This window comes from Euprymna scolopes, chromosome 22 (genome assembly GCF_053919585.1).
Source record: "Euprymna scolopes isolate OS-2025 chromosome 22, ASM5391958v1, whole genome shotgun sequence".
Classification (NCBI taxonomy): domain Eukaryota; kingdom Metazoa; phylum Mollusca; class Cephalopoda; order Sepiida; family Sepiolidae; genus Euprymna; species Euprymna scolopes.
The window spans coordinates 42,347,814-42,366,144 of record NC_136503.1 but is presented as its reverse complement, the minus strand read 5'-3'; the positions used below and the strand labels follow the sequence as shown (position 1 = coordinate 42,366,144).

General features: G+C 30.3%; 1 protein-coding gene across 13 annotated transcripts in view; it reads left to right on the top strand.

Annotated features, from left to right (window-relative positions):
* The first annotated feature begins 517 nt into the window (after positions 1-517).
* LOC145243377 (uncharacterized) overlaps positions 518-18,331 on the top strand; it is a 158,086-nt gene continuing 140,272 nt past the window's right edge. For all 13 annotated transcript variants that reach the window (XM_080106211.1, XM_080106209.1, XM_080106206.1 and 10 more), the window contains exon 1: positions 518-1,831. In XM_080106211.1, the coding sequence (XP_079962337.1) occupies positions 686-1,831 (1,146 nt within the window). In that variant the 5' untranslated portion in view covers positions 518-685. The remainder of the gene's footprint in view (positions 1,832-18,331) is intronic.

The following is an 18,331-nucleotide window of genomic DNA, read 5'->3' as shown; positions in this document are numbered from 1 at the left end:
GGTATTCTTGCTTCTCTAATTCCGTCTACAAATTATATCGTCTCTTTTTTATTAATTATTTATATTAATTAATATAAAAAAGGAAGGACGTGCACCAAAATGAAGTGTCTAAGGTTTATAACCGACTCTTGAAGTCTTCCCCCCTCTCTCCTTTTTATTTCCTTTCCCCCACTCTCTCTGCACCCTATCAGGTGTGTATAGTTAGCTAGTTATGTATGTTTATATATAAATAGATACATTATTTAAGTGGTATAATAATTTATATTAAAGCCAAAACTTCCTATATCTCCTAGTAAAGTGTCACTTTTAGTTACGATTTCATTCATCTTTACCCTGTTATAAGCTAATTAAATATCTCCTAGGTATATATTTATATCTGATAGAATATCGATACTTATGTCCAAACTTTACGCCTAATCCACCATCTATTAAATATATATTGTGTATATATATATATATATATATATTTATACATGGTGTTTGACTGCACCTAATGGTTCTTAGTGATTCGTCGGCCATCTAGCTAATATATTACAATAATATACGCGTGTATTCGTGTATACTATCTATAGTTAATATCGAACATCTTATTACTTCCTTAACGATATTAAAGGTACTTAATTAGTGTCTATGTGTTTTGGGCCCTGTCTAAGTGAAGAACTTTGGTTTGCTTAGTTGTTTAAAGATGCATAAGAGTAAAGCGGCTGTGAACGGCGAAATCCGAGATTCCTTGAGTCCGAACAATGAACGGACGTTGAAGCAGTCGCCATTGCGGACGACCTCGACTCGTTTCAGCCGGCGATCGGGCGAGATGGGCAACCGGTTCTCCCACCGGAAGTTGGCCGATCGGGTCACCGGTCGTCATTCGTCGTCGTCGCTGGACTCGAATATCCTCCACCATCATCACAACACGGGCAGCAGCCGACTGGTGGCCATCAGGGACAAGAAACTGGATGGTGGAAAGGACGGAGGTGGTGGCGGAGGACTCGGTGTCAGTGGTGGTGGGGGTGGAGGAGGAACCTGTGGCAAGATAGTTTCCTCGAAGAAGGCCGCGTTATGGAAGCGCTTGTCGCATCCGTTGGAGCGAGAGGTTAGGGATTTGAGTAGCAACCGGGACAGATCGAGGAGTCTGCCAGATTGCACTCTGGAGTCACAACCCCCGGTCAACGGCGGTGGCGGCGGAAGCCGAGACGATAAGTCGGGTGGTGGTGGTGGTGGTGGTGGAGGAGGCGAGAAGAGCAAAGTGAGGACGAGTAGCTTGTCAGACTTTAGGAGGGCCAAGGTGGTTGCTGGCACGACTACTATGACGCCGACGAGCACGGACGATGACGGTCATCATCACATGCTCTCCACGGCGCGAGCGGATCTAGTCAGTGGCAAGCGTCCGAACACGATACGCAAACCGGACATGCCGGCGGGGGGTCAATCTGGCCAGGAGCGGCGAAAGCGCTCGGTGACCATCGACGATCAGGCGAAGATCGTGCAGATCGACGACGGGGTATTCCACAGTCACGTGGTCGGCGAGATGTCCGCCGACAGCGGGTTCGCCTCCGAGAGGGAGAAAAGCAAAGGGCACACCGTGTCCGATGTCAGCATCGATGACGATCGGAAATACCTCGATGGCACCGATAGGATCAACGCCGAATTCCGACGGGAGGAGGAGAGCGAAAACTCCAAGAAGGAGAAAGAGATCGAAGACCGGGCCGTCTCCACCTCGATGTGCGGACGCTTTCTCAAGTTCGACGTTGAAATAGGCCGTGGATCGTTTAAAACTGTTTACAAAGGTCTCGACACGGAAACCGGCGTCTCCGTCGCTTGGTGTGAATTGCAGGTGAGAAAACAAACCTTTTTTATTTTATTTATTTTATTTTTTTACTTGTGCAGTTTAACCACCGTGCTGAAATAATAACGGTATCATTTAGAAAGCTATTCTTAATATGTTGTGTGTACGGGGGGGGGGTAAACTCATTCTGTACTTTCACCTGACAATTATCGTAAAAATTAAATTTAACTTCAAAATCCTATCTAAAATAAATAACACGGTTCGTAAACTGTACAAGCACCATTTTTTTTTTTATCTTAAATTCTTACAATGTTAAAGTTATTTTAACCAAATTATTGTCAAGTTTTAAAATTTGATTAAATTAATAATTTAATATTCAGAAAATACCGTAATGATTAGGTTATTAAATTATTAATTGAACCAAATTGCTATAAAACTAGAACTGATTTGGTTAAGAAGATAATGTTTCAATGAGCCTCGATTTGGTTGAATTCGTTTCCATTTAATTTTTGGTATTCATGCAGAGGGTGATCCGTGTTGAAATAACGTTATTTAAAAAGCTATTCTTAACATGGGGAGGGTGTTTTGTACCTATTCTGTACCTTACAATTGAATAAAAAAATCTTTAATTAAACGGGGAAATACGATTTTAAAAAATAACGCGGATCGGATCACTCTCTGCATTAGCACCTAATTTTTTATTAAAAATTTTATTATTTAAAGTTGAATTAATTTTATTTGTCTAGATATTAGACATATTTTCTATCTAATGCAATTGTATAAATTAACCAGAAATCTAAATTAAAATATATATATATATATATATATATATATATATATATATATATATATATATCTGATTATAAATTTTATTTCAAGGGAAGCAAATCTTAATATTCAAGACTTGAGACTCCCTCCAACCCTACGTGTATATTCTATCCTGGACTAACCTGGAAATGAGTATATAATATTGAAAAAAATAAGTGTAGAAAGAAAAATGACAATACTAATAACAGGATTAAATGATCTCAATTATACTGATTGATTGAAATCCTTAGGTTTAACTACTTTATTAGAGAGAATAATAAAGGGATGACTTAAGATCTTCAGAATAATTGGATTTCTAAATATGGAGCAGTTTGGAGCACATCTCACTTTGGTAATTTGTAAGAAAAATTTTGGAACCTGATTTGGTCTAATATTTTTTTATATAGACAAATTTCTTAACAAGGTTAAAAATACAAAAAATTAAAATCGCTTCAATGTAAATCATTTTATCATTATATCAAATAATGGTAAAATGATGAATTTTTTAACATTTTTCATCGGATGAAATATTTCAGAATTTGATCTGTATTCATATATATCGTCAGATTTTTTTTTTTTTAAGTGCAATTAAACCGAGATGTTAATCAAAAGATGGCAGAATAAGAAATTAAACCCGGTTCTGTTGAAAAGAGAAGGCAAGCCATGTTTTAGGAATTGTCTTTCCATCTTCTTTCCACACGTGTGTCATGTCGTTTCCTTCTTTCTCTCTAGTAGTCGTAATTGAGACATTTCTAAAATATATATATTTCGATTTAAAACAACTCGGCTTCTGACCTGTGGACTACCCATCCCTATTAAAATACTCATAAAAAAATAACGATTTCACTCTGGACACGATTAAAGGAATTTATTGGCAAGCGATATGTTTTATGCAAGGAATTTTTGATGCTTTAATAAACAAAACTAAAATTAAATCAATAAATCTACCATTTAAGAATTTTTTTCTTTTTAAAAAAAATTATTTTTTTTTGAGTGATTTGTTTTAGAAAAAAAAATGCAAATATTTGTTCCTTATTTGTCGAGAATAAACAAGTTAAAAAACAAAGAAATCAAAAGAAAAGAATTCCCCTTCCCCCTCAACAGATGGATTCGTTTAATATATCAAACTTTACAAAAAATCTTTTTTTTTGTTGTTGTTTGTTTATTAATAATCACAATTTTCGTGATTTGTTGTTTTCGTGATTTAGCAATATATTAGCAATTTATTTAAAACTGACTAGTTTTTCTGCGTCTTAAGCGTTTAGATTCCTCTTATTTCTTACAGTATTGTTCTCATCTCTTCCGTCTCCATAAAATGTGATCTCTTTTCGTGTGTTTATCGCCTCTGACTTACGCACTGTTTTTATTTACTATTTAAAAATAAAATCGCGTAAATTACTATATATTAAAATTTATTTTGAATTTAACTCCACCATAATGCATTTCGATTTATTCGTAAACAGCGTACCAATTGTAGTAATTTGATGATACTTAACTAATGGTTATATTGAAGGTTTTAGCTTTAAGATGACTGTCATCGAAACATTATCAGCTATAGTTTTTAATTCAATTAATAATTTAATGACTAAATAATATCGTTACACGTTAATAATTACAGTATTGTTTTTAATCACTAAACTGTTGACACGTGCAGTTTACGAGCTATGTTATTTTGAAAGCGATTCTAAGCATGGGGAGTTAGAGCTTTCACCATTCTGTACTTTCACCTAACAGTTTGAACAAGTTGAAGTTAACTTTAAATGTATATCTAAACATTAACACGGTTACTAGATTTTTAATAAACAAATTGTTGTAAAACTGTTTCAATGGCAGCCATCTTAGAGCTAAAACCTTCAATATAACTTTTTCATTTCTGTAAATCAATATTTTTCAATTGTTTTACGATTTCTTTTTGTAAGATGAGTCTATTAAAATTTGATAACTGTAAATATTCGTTCAATTAAAAATGAATTTATATATATATATATATATATATATATATATATATATTAGTATTACACAAAATAAATTTTTACAAAATCATAATGGAAAACTATCTCGGTACTTGATGTCATTTTTTTCTCTCACATAAAAAAAAAAAATAATTTCATCAGTAAATCTACAATTATTACTGTTCTGTACATTGATTTGCAATATTTCATTAATAATGCCAGCGTTTCCTTTATTCAATCTGACTTTTTATTTTAATTATTACTATGGCAAGATTTGTGTATGTTTGTAGAACCATTTAATAATTTCATAAAATCATTTTTTGTACTATTAGACATTTTTTTTTTTTAATTCTTTATAATATAATTGACCCAAAATACTAAATCTAGTTTTTTCTTGTCATGACATGTTTTTCATGTTTATGCGGATTTTTTACAATTAAATCCCTTCATTATTATATGTTTTCACCACTCTTTTTCTTTTTTTTCTTTTTTCACAAAAGGCGTTATTTTATTTAAAATCGTTTTACAATTTTTTTTTATACTGCTAGGAATTAATTTGAACTGTTTTAGAGTTTTCTTTGCTGATTAAATTACTCCATTTTAGACGTAAAATAACGTTATTAGTTTGAGATTAGATCTTTATTTGAGGGGAGCGGGGTCAGCGTCCCCAACTTTTCTTTCAAAGAGATTTTACTTTGATAGGATTGTGGTTTTAAAATTACATTAAAATTTAAGATATAAAAAAAGGGGGGGGGGAAACGTGTATCCTGTCTGACAAAGGTCCATCTTCCTCTCACATAGTTTTTTTTTTTTTTTTTTTTTTTTTTAAATAAATTTAGCAAAAATCGACAATTTTATCAAATAGCGTGCTTTAAAAAGAAAATTTAGGACGCTGAAAACCTATTTATCCTAGAATGACATATTGTTAGATTTATAAATTTGATTAATAAAATATAATTGATTCTTTACGTCTTTTTTCTACACTGACAATGTAGAGTATATTTTAAGTACCATTTATATATTTTTTTTCTTAGTTTTCGTTAATTTAAATCGCCATTTCCCCCTTTACAGTTGATCCATTGATTATTAGTTCCTATTTACTTGCCTCCCCATGAGGACAGTTAGACACAAGGTCGGTTTTTAATGGTAGGGAAAATCCAGCTTCCCCAAAAGGGGCACTCTCGATTAGGAACAAAAATAAAAAAAATTCTGTCATGAAGGATGTGTAACATTAGAACTTTGATCTTGGTCTGATTATTAGTTTTAGGGATTTTTTTCCGTTATGCTGTCAGAATATTAAACGCCTATGGTTTATCGCGAATAATTTGCTTCATTAGTGAATAAATATTGTACAAATTGAATTTGAAATTTATAAAGTTTTAAACGTTAATTTTTTAGATCTTTATTTTAATTTAAATTATTTACTAGATCAGTTGATTTAATTAGTATTTATATTTGACATTTTTCTCCAACTATCCTAAAAGAATTTGTTTGATTGGCGAATTTCTATTTCTAGTTGTAAAACTGAAAAAAGTCAAATCAATGTTTTCGATTATTCCCCTTTGTTAATGTTACAAAAACCTGCTTGGTTGTTGAAATTCCTTCTAAATGTGACCATTTTTTAAATTTGTGAAAATTAACATTGACATCAGCTTTTAAAATAACATATTTGACAATCATGAATGGTCGAATTAGATTTATTTAAAAGTGCTATTCCACAGTATTTTCTTTTGAACTAAACATTAAAAAAAAATAACTATCAGCCTATTTGATTTTTAATGCGGCACATACAGTCACTTACTTCGAGTGGCTCAAGTCGGTTTTTTAGCTCTACAAAAAGATATGAGAAATATTTAACAATGCCAGAAAATGTGTTCTTTTTTTCCATCACTAAAGAAATAAACTAAAAGCCAAGCATTGTTCTTGTTTTTTCCAGAAAAGTATTGACAAAAGTTTGATTTTGGTTTAATAAAATGAAATGTATCTTCTAAAGAGTTCTGTGTTTATTTGTTTTTTTTTTGTTTTTGTTTTTTTGTTTTTTGTTTTTTTACGGAGAAGTCATTAAGGGGTTGTGTAATTGGTTTAATGGATACCGTTATATCTAATATAATCAGTTATATAGAGTTAAAATCCGAATGTGATCCGCATTAATATTGTTGATAAAAGTTTAAAAATAGGAAATTTGTTTGATTTTCCTGTATTACTAGTCAGAATGAAATTATCCTAGCAATTGCATCAAGATAATGATATTAATTTGATTACATCAATATATGATAACCTAATTTCTTTAGCTTTCATATATATACTATCAGGTTGTTTGGTCGTCAGAATATGCTTAAATATGATATTTTAATTTATGCAGGTTTCATATTAGAGAACCCATTCTCTATTGATTATTATATTGTACCCAATATATAGTTGTGGCCCCTCCAGTTTAGCCCACTCGTAAATTACGTTTAAATATATTTTAATCCATGCAGATTTTATATTATAGAGGCAATGCTCTATTGATTATTATATTGTACCCAATATATAGTAGTGTTTTCAAAAGTTAAAAAAAAAAAATGACTTTGGTGCTTTCAGCTAGAATCAAAACCAAAACATATAGCTCTTTAGAATTATTAATTACCATCATCCATATGCATATAAATACTTCAAACAATGCAGTTAAACTTGTAAATGTATATTTGTGCATGCATAGAAGTAATGCGCTTAGTCGACTTATGCCTGCCAAGCTTCAATTTTTTTTTTTTCAATTTTGACTCTTTAGTACCTCTTTACCATCGAAAAACCAAATTAAATTTGTTTCACGGGTCCAAATCCCCTATATATCAAGTTTCAAGTCTATAGAGCAGAAATGGACAGAGTAATTTGGTAGAGATCTTTCTTCTCACAAATAAACAAGGTCACATACATATAAAATTAAGTTTTAAGTTTTGCTTTTAAATGTCTGTGTTTTTCCAGATTTCTTTCTTTCTCCAATACAACTTCTGTGGATGTAATAAAACAAATATTAAAAAAATTCATGTTGTATTCAATCTGAAGTTGTGGTAAACTCACCCTGTTTCAAAGTACTTATTATATACGTAACAAAACTTTTCTTTTATATACTGAACTAAAAGCTGATATGGTTGTATATTTATGGAATAATTCTAAAGGGATTATCTCATTTAAAACCAATACCATAATATGCTTTTGGATATTGTACAAGGGAATTAAAGATCCTATCTAGTAGAACCTGTTTACTTGCTAACTACCTTGTCTCTAGCTGTGGTCAAATGTTGTCAATCATACGTGAATAATCTGCATTTTGTAAATCATTTATATAATGATAAAAGCGTATTACCTTGAGATATGTGTGTAATAGATTGAATAATTAACTTTGGAACTATTTAGGAAATATAGAATTTATGAAAATTACTCCCAGTTATTATTATTGTACTGGCTATATCTATCAAGAGACAACTTTGTATAATTGCACACAATATTTTTCCTTCAATCTGCTTTAATGAATAAGGGAAAATGTCTCCCTTTTAACAGTTTTCTTAACCGGAATAAGTATTTTCAGAAAATATTGAAGTGAAATAAAATATATTTGGGTTAATAACATATAATGGAAAGGAAATAGGAAATTACTATTTGGGCCTGACTTTGAAAATTGGAGAAGATAATTTTCTTATATTATCAACAAGCATTATTTTATGCTAACTTGCATTTTTTTGTGATATAATGTTTGAGTAATTCACATTTTCTGCTCGGTTTGATGTTATTGATATTAATAAAAGTAGAGAATGGCTTCAAAACATCTTTAAAGAAATAGAGCAAAATATCACTTTATAATTAAATATATCTAATTCCGATATAAAATAAATGCCAAATAAAAATGTTTATATTCTTTTAAGCTAAAATGAGTCCAAAGGTAAAGGTGAGGATGGATTGGCGGACTTAGAAGTAGACTCATATATTTTCATTGTTTTTATGATATATTAAAGAACATGTTATTTCCATATTTAAATCATTTGCTTTAATAAAATGTGTAATTATTTACAATCACACACCATCGTGAAAAAAGACATTCATTTTATTGTTTTGAATAATGCCCCCCCCCCCTTATAATTTTGCCTTGAAAGAAAAATTTTACATATTGGTATTATGAGGTTAAGTAATAATGAAATTTATAAAAAAAACACCTACTTGTTGACACTACGTTTCTTACAAAGTTGTTAAACAGCAAATTGTTTTTAATGAATCCAAATAAATTATTTAAGATTTTTTAAATAGTGATAAAAATTGTTTAAACATTTTAAATACATTCTTAGAGATATTTTTGTTCAATTTTATGAAACAAAGAAAAATTATTTTAATGAATTTAGTTTATCATTTATGACTCTAACCGATAATTGCTATTGGAGACCTCAGATGGAATCAAAAAAATTTCAATGGTGTTTAGATTCTCTGAAAAATTTAATATCTATATTTGAATGTTCTGCAACACAAATATTGACATATGAGAGAGAGATAAAAATGGAACAAACCAAGTTGTGTTCATCAACATTTCGTCTTTATTGTAAGACTTCTAGATGAATGAAATTAAGAAAATAAAATACTAATACAATATTTGAAAATATACTTTTGTTGTAATGAAATGTATGACTGTTCTATTTCAAAATGAAAAAACGTTCAACAAATGTATAGTGTTGTGAAAGAGAGTAAGATTTTTTTTTTAACGTCCTATAGCCGTTAATATATTTAAAAAGATATAATGTAATTTATATTCTTTACTTCAATAATACAATAATTTGCAACACTCTAAACAAACTACAAATTCCAATAATACAAACCACATCACAAACTATAAAATAAACATTAAAAACAACAAAACCTCTTTAAAACAAACCAATTTGCAATGCAGGCATATACACTGTTCCTTGTCAAAATTGCCATCATATATACGTTGGTGAAACCCAATATAGATTAGAGAAAAGGCTCAGTGAACATAAGAGATATAAGCAATAGCAATTCACTGAATGCATTATTCTCATTCATTGCAGCATAATCATACTTTTGACTTCAAACAAGCAAAAATAGTTAAATTTATTTCAAATAAACCTCAACGGAGACTTGAATCAATGCTTATCACAAATTCAAGCACAAGTAAACAGCGTGGAGGTTTCCATAATTTATCGCCATTAATGACTCCTATTAAAAGAACATAATTTAATTTTAGACACAAGTTAATTCTCTCACACCATAAAAACACTGACTACAATAATTAATACATATAATCAGTCAATAAATTATATTAAAAAAAAAATACTCATTTCATTTCAGTTACACATCCATATTTGAACAGACCTATTTATTCCAAAAAGAATATAAAATACATATCTTTTAAAATATATTAATGGCTATATTATGTTAATTTCTTTCACAACGCTATACCTTTGTTGAATTTCCGACTTTTTTTTTCATTTTGAAATAGAACAGTTATATATTTTATCACAACAAAAGTATATTTTCAAATATTGCATTGGTATTTTATTTTCTTAATTTCATTCATCAGAAGTCTTGCAATAAAGACGAAATATTGATGAACACAACTTGGTTTGTTCCTTTTTTATCTCTCTATTTCGTCGGAATACTATTTCCATTATTCCCATCATATATATAATATATATATATATATATATATATAAAACGAGATAGAGGTTTTATGCCATAGAGACAATATGCCACATCCATCATTTGCAATAAGCAAAATAAAAAAATAAAAAAACACTTGTTTGTAATCGAAATGCACTGAGATTCTGAGAGTGAATGATTATTGAAGTAATCATTCCAATAATTGACCTATTTAAAAAGTGATTGTAAAGCTGCATTAAACAGTCCCTCACCACCTCCATGTATATGTCTCTTATCTTTCTATTTGCAAATTGTAGATTCAGGCTCTCCAATTATGTACATTTGGTTATTTTTATGTGAATTTAAAAAGCAATAAATAATCAGTAACCTTCATATATTTTGATTTATGATGTGAATTTTATTTGCTACCCTTACAGACTATTTATCAGCCTTATGTCAAAAATGTTTGCTAATAAACCAGAAGACCAGGGTTCAATCCTTTGTCAATTCATACCAAAGAATTAAAAAAAAAAATGTTACTTAATGCTCTCTTGCCAAACATTTGGCATTATATGGTGAGGATCAAGAGTGAGTGGAGTAATTCTAGGAAATGAGTGATACCCTCCCTTACATCTTGGTTTACCAGCTTATGGAAAAGGAGCCTTTGAGTCCCTCTAGTCTATTATAGACTTTTATAGATTATTTTAATTATTTTGATATTGGTTTATAAGTCATATAGATATTTGATATGCCTCATAAAGGGATATGTGTTTGAAGTAGCTGAGTCGTCTGTTACATTGAGTAATAAAAACTAGTAAGTCGCCTTGAGCAGTTGTTTGTAGTCGTAGGTCATAATATGATTTAGCTTTAGGTTTTCAGCATATCTTTTGACATTTCTCCCCAGCTGCTATACCTGTCCGTATTTATGGCTGACAATAGCCAATCATGTTCTTGTGAAGAGGAACCCATATGTATTCATATTCATTACAACACTATTCCTGTCCTATTCTAGATGCAGTGTCGTATGGCGGTTTTGAATGGATGGAGAATATTTTGTAACTTTTAAATATGGCGCGGTTCACTTACTAAAATGCAGAAATGATCGTTTATTTATTGCCTTTGCATCTATCATAGTTTAACTTGACTGAAATTGTTAAAACTCATTATTCCATGCACCTGAGTTTTTCATTGTAAAAATGTACTTATTGGAATATTTGTTAGATGACTGTTACAATACTGCTAGTAACGATAGCATGACTGATTATTCTATATAAAGCTTGACAGCTGTTGTCTTCACCATGTTTGCATTCTTCATTCAAGGTTTCACTATAAAGAAATGATTTAGAATTACCTTTTTCTGTTGTTTTTCTTTTTTAATGTATCTGGACAAAAAAAATCAAAAAATCTATTAATAACATTTGAAACTATTACATAATTTAGGATCAGAAATGATCATAGAAAATAAGTAGAACGAGTAAAATTGATTTCCTGAACTGTTTTGCAAGACTTTCATGTCCTCTTATGATGGTTAAAACTCAGCTATAATAATACTACATAATAATACTATAATAATACTACATAATAATACTAAAACCATATGTCTAGGATCCTTATTTCAATTTTGATCAAAATTCATTTCATAATTTTTATTCTAGAAAATATCTAAAATTTTAAACTTTAGTCTTAAGAATAAGTTGAAAATGACTATAGATCAAATTTCATGCAAATCTAAGCATTCAGATCAGAAGTTGTGTCCATATTATGTTCTAAAATCGCTTTAACTTGCTCCAAAGAAATTTAAATTTGGAATAATTTTACAAAAATCAGATCTGAATGTTTGCAAAGGGCTTACGTTCCCTTTTTTACCTTTGCATAATACAAGTATAACCCACATTTTTACTCTTTTAAGCCTAGCAGCTGTATTTCAAAATTCATAATGGGTGGTTAATTAGTTTAGATGTGAATCTTGTATGTGCAAACTTATAAACCTACCTAACTTTATATACGTGTTGGAATCACATTCCTTCTAACCATTACTATTTTCACTGTTACAATTTACTTTACATCAACTTGGAAATCACCATCATATTAACTGTAATTTGGAAATCAATTTTTTGATATTGAATGAAAATTTAAAAAAATGAATTTTTGTTTGAAATTTAAATCACTTTAAAAAGAAGAGAAAAGTAAAGAAAATAGAATTTGCCATGACAAGTTGTAACCTTCTCAAGATATGCTCTTTTCCCTTTTTTTTTTTTCCTCTGAGAATAATTATTCACCTAAACTCAGCATACTTTCAATGATATTTCAGTATAAAATATATTAATGTCGTATTGGTTAGCATATTCTTAAGAGGAAACCTGACTTGATATATCATTTGAAGAAACTGTACAGAAAGTTTTAACAGAATGAGCCAAAAAATGCATACTAGTGTCACAAGGCTCTTCTTGTTGGGATTATTTGATTCAAAGTATTTGAGTGTTATCTTCACATTTTGGTTGATGTAAGTTCCGACCTTCTTCAGATGGTTTAGTTGAACTCAGTATTCTGCATGGCATTTCAAACGGGACTCTTTATTTAATTCTCAGGAGTAGTATGCTCTAGTTCTGTCAGCGATCATTGTAGAAGTCCTAAACAATTCATAATTGTATTCTGAATATCGCCTGCAATGAATATTGAACTTTTAACCTCCAGTTACTTACAACTGAATTTTACCAAGTAAAATTCTCACTTGTTTGTAATTTTTGTCATTGTATATGATTTGATATATAAAAACTAATAAAACTATTTAATTCTTTTTTACTGTAAAATTCATTGGTATTCAAATTTTGAAAAACAAGAAACCTTTCTAACTTGGGTTACTAAAAGATATTAATTGAACTGCTCAGCTTCTTGCTTTTATGTGATACTTTTATGCTTACAATATATATATTAGTTTATTACTATTCTTTTTCAAAATTAAAACAGCAGGATATTACTTGTGAAAACTGCAAGTCTATATTTTTCCTTATTCAGTAGTTCTTATAGCAAATTATGTGAAAGAATCTAGTATATGAATTCAAAATTAGCACATTGAAGTGCAGTGAACTTATTTTTTATATAGAGATGCTCTAACACTTAAAAAAAACAGTGGTCATCTATTGAATAATACTTTAAATGATAAAGTTGTGAATTGAAAGCTAGTTAATTGGCCATTATTTTGACAACTTAATCAAAACAGGAAAGCAGAACATGCACAATTGCTATTGTACACAAGAACTGTTGGTTCACTCAAATTGTTGAAATTCAGACCTGAAGTGTATCTCTTTCTTGTAGAGTACACATCTTCATGTGCCGTTTTGTTTTCATATACAACTAATTCGCAACATTATAAGGAACAGCTGATAATTGGAGAGGTTAAATAAGGTCAACCTTTAAAGAAGAAAGAACTGTTAAGTGAAAAATAGCAATGAGTACTTTAAGTGTCACACTACACTTTGCTATAATAGTTGATTTTCTGCCTTGTTTAAAGGGGATATGCAATGGCTTTTGAAACTGCTATTAGATTCAGCAAACTGAACATCTGCAAACAACAACATCAGCATGACAAGGTGGTTAGCTTCATGAAGAACGCAGAACTTTCTGAAAAGCTATGCTCAATCAAGGTTATCTGCTTTCCTTGGACATTTACTTTTAGGTCAAGCAGTCAGGAAATTTCAATGAAGTCAAGTATAAAGAGACACTTAGGCAACTTAGTTGCTCCTTTTAATAATTATTTTTCTGACCTAAAGCTGAAATCCATTTCTCTTAAAACAGAAGGAAACTTCCTGTTTCCTGTGACTTATCAAGAAAAAAGCTCTTGGATGTTTTATCTGACCATGAAGTACAAATATTTCATTTTCACTTTTGCATATTTGTATGAATTAAGAAACCAGAAGAAGTGCATGAATCCCATATTTGTGTGCAAGAAATAGTTTTCTTCTTTGGATTGAATAAAAAAATACATGAAAAGATTTTATTTTCTTTCTGTTACTTAGAATCAGAGGTGATAAGCTGGATTGCTGTTCAATTTGATTGTTTTAAATGCAATGGTTCTGAGTTCCGACTTTTGTTCACAACTTATGTAATTCTTTTAATGTTTTTGCTTTTCTAATAAGGTTATAACTTAACATACTGCCTTTTCTTGACTGATTGGTATTACAGAGAACAACGTTACTTTGTTTTTTCATTTAAATATTCTTTGTAAAAAAAAACATTTATTTATATACATATATATTAATGTTGTATTTGGATTAGTCCAATAACTATTCACATTATGGTTATTATATTTACAACACATAATGTGGCAAGTGAAGAAAAGGAAATATTATCAAATATGGCTAAGTGATACAGTTTTTGTGTTTTTTTAATTAGTGATTATTTATGAAACGATGCAAAACAAGTAATTATAAAGTTTTTTTGTTTTTTCCTTAAATGATTATGATCTTTTGAGCTTGACCACTTGCATGGTAAAAATGTCACAACTTATCACGAAAAAAAAATTTCATGCTTTATTGGTCTATAATATACAGATAACTGTCCATTAGTTTTCCCTGAAACTTTGCCTCAAATTTCATTAAATAGATGTGCACAGTAGAAAAAATGTTTTTGTGAAAATTCCTGTTGCGTCCCCAGGGGCTCAAGGTCAAAAATGGCTAAAAATGACACATCTTGCCCCATAAATTTTGATCCATCTATTATATTTTTCTGAAATTTGGCCAAAATGTGGAACCCATTGTTCTTAATATAAATCCAGTATGGGTGACCCTGGCAAAATTCTGGTTCACGTCCCCGGGGAAACTTAGTGCTAAAAAATGCCACTTTTTGTGCCTTGATTTTCATATTTCTCAACAAAAACTTGATATGTCTGACTATATAGTTGTTTTTCACAGTGGTCAACTCAAATATACATATGTTAAGGCCTGAAACTGCACCGTTATCCATTTAGACTGGGATTCGGCGTCCGCAGGAGCTCAAGAGGGCAAAAATTACACCTTTTTCCTCATAGTGGTTGATCCATCCATTAGATTTTCCTGAAACTTGACCAAAATGTGGAGCCCATTGTTCTTAATAATAATTCAGTATGGGTGATCCTGGCAAAATTCTGGTTCGCATCCCTCTGGGACTTTTAGGGCTAAAAAAAAAAAAGTGCCCTTTTGAAGCTCTTTTTTCATATTACTCAAAAACTTGTCTCTATAGTGGTTTTCCAGTGTGCTAAATTCAAATATACATGTCTTAAGGCGTGAAACTGCACCATTTGTCCATTTTCACTGGGATGCGGGTATTCCCATGAGCTCAAGAGGATTCACAAATGCCCCATTCATTAGATTTTTCTGAAACTTGGCGAAAATTTGAAGGCAACATTGGCCCTTCAGACTTCTCACAGTCATCATGTTTTCTGTGGCGTCATCTCACATGCAGCATCAGAGGGGGACCAGGTACGCACGGCTTGTTAATATTATTGGCTTGTTATTATTGGAACCCAAACTAATACTTAAAGTAGCATATTTAAGGTATTTTAATAATATACAATAAATATTATTAAATTCTTATCAACAGACACATGTGTTTCATACTTACTGATAATCAGTTGGAAGGGTGATTGCTCTGCTGACAGACATAATTCTAAAATGCTTATATATATATATATATATATATATATATATATATGCTTATTTTCAAGTTTAAATCTGTAAATTTCTGATGAAGAGGGAACATTTGAAATGCAGAGTGGTGATATAAGACAGTTTTGTGCGATTTTCCAAGTTAAAAATTAATTTTCAAAATTTCTATAACCTTGATAACTCTTTGAATTATCTTTGAGCAATATAGTGTTAAAGATATTACCTTGCCAAAAGTAGCACATCCAGAACTGAAAAATTATGAAAAATATCACAAATAATGGGAAATTACCAAAGATCTTACAAATTTTAAAATCATGCACCTTTGGAATTTGTTAAAATATTATATTCTGTAAAAAAAAAAAAAAAAATTGTTTCATCGGTAGATGCATCACTTACATAAGCTTTGAAAGTGTTGTATCATTCGAGCAGTATTTCAATTTTCATAAAAATCCAAAATTGTAACTAATGTCATTAAATTAATAATCAGAACCTGGAAATCATAACAAAGCAAAATGATGAGAAATGTTATGAAACCAAAATGAATTCAACAATTCATTTTTCTAACAAATCCAAACATTTTTGCAATTGTACATTATGGCACATCAGCAGTTAAAACATCAAACTTATCAGTTGAGTTTGATGAATTGACTGTTTTTTCCATTTTAATTAACACTGTTGATTCACCAAATGAAATAATTTGAACAGGTTGTAATTGATGTCTGCTTAACTACTATTAATGCTATTATTTTGTCAAGTTTTATTAGTCTGTAATTTTCTCAGCATTTCTGTGCCATGTTAACCTCTTTGCAGTAAAATTCAATTTTTTTTTTTTATTATTCAGTAAAAGCATTACAATCCATTAAACAATCCCTCAATCAGTCTCGGATGATAAATTTTGGCTAAGGTATGAATAAATAATAAGCAATAATGAACACACTGCAGTATTTCAACTTGATATAAACTCTGGTTTTCTTCAGGTACATCTTTTTGAACATGGGAACATTTCAGTAAAACTTTAGAATTTATACAGAATTTCAAACCTGGATATATGACCTGGCAGTTAAATGTTGGTTAACCCTCAATTCTCAGTAACTAAGTATAACAAAAATTAACACTTTATCCAATTATGGCTAACAAAATGAGAACACTCTACCCTCGTGAATTAGTTCAGTTTTAAATTTTGTACTGGTTCCTAAGTTCAAAAAGATGACTCATAAGGTCAGAAGTTACATTGAGAATATCACAAAATAACAAAAAAGATGAGATTAGCAGCCCAAATAAAACAAAATTTCAATTCTAATCTCAAATTTGGAAACGTAATCCAATAGAGATGATGCTTGTTTGACATGTCTTTTTATAGAATCGGGTATCGTTTATATCTGTTAGGAAGTGGGCATTCAGCTGAAGAAAGTCTTGATTTCTGCAAAAATACCCTCTCAAAGGCAAGAAATCAGGTGAAAAATGTTGACTTATAATTACAGCTGATCTGTCTAACTCAAGACTTCCAACTTTTACAAAGATTTCTAATCTTTGATTCTGTCGTTAAGTAGGCATTAATGGATAGGAAATACTAATAAAATAGTAGCTCGAAAATAAAGTGGGTCCAAGTAGTTTTGCATTCAGTGCTTTTTAGAAATTTTATTTGCTTTTTAATCGCCTTAATACATTCACTAGTTGTAATGTTGTAACATATCACATGTTTGATAAAGTATCATGAGTCAAAAAGTAAATTGTATGCCCAGAGACTATATCTGACTGGACCATTTTAGTTTTAGAAGAGAAATGTTCCAAACAAAATGGCAGTATGAATCCACAAAAACTTTGAATCGTGAAAGCTTGCACACAAAGCCAAAAAATAGTTTTAGGTAATCCGAAGAAATCTTGAAAGTATAGTTCCTTCCCATGTGACGATAAAAAGTTATGTGCAGGAATTTTCAAGCGACAAGATATTTTATGTATGGAGTGATTTCGGTTTCTGATTGGTTAGTAGCAGTGTGGTTTCAACTGATTGCTCGATTCTTATCACCCATGTTTTTTTGTAACCATACGCTCATAGGGATACCAAAAATATTGCAATAAAATCATTTGCAGATATGGTGAGTTCCTGTTCACACTTGAGCAGAACATTAAATCACTGGCCCATCAACTCAACCTTTAAAAACAAAAAAACAGGAATTGTCATTGTTGTTTAGTGAAACATGCATAAAAAATGCTGCCCAAACATACAAGTTTTTAATAATAATTAAGAATGGCTTATCTTCAAAAGTTTTTAATTTTCATTTTTAGTGAAATTCTTTAAAACTTCAAATATCTATAAATATTTAGGTTAGTAAATATTTATAGATTAATGTTTTGGTGTCATGTTCTTTTACTGACATATTTATCTTGTTTAATTTGTTTTTGTTTTTTTTTTTAGTTGGTTTTTTAAGTGAAAAATAATATATTTTTTCATCATTTATTTTGTAAGATTATTCCATGATTTGTACATTATTATTCCAAAGTCTAATGAGTTCAGTTTCATTTTC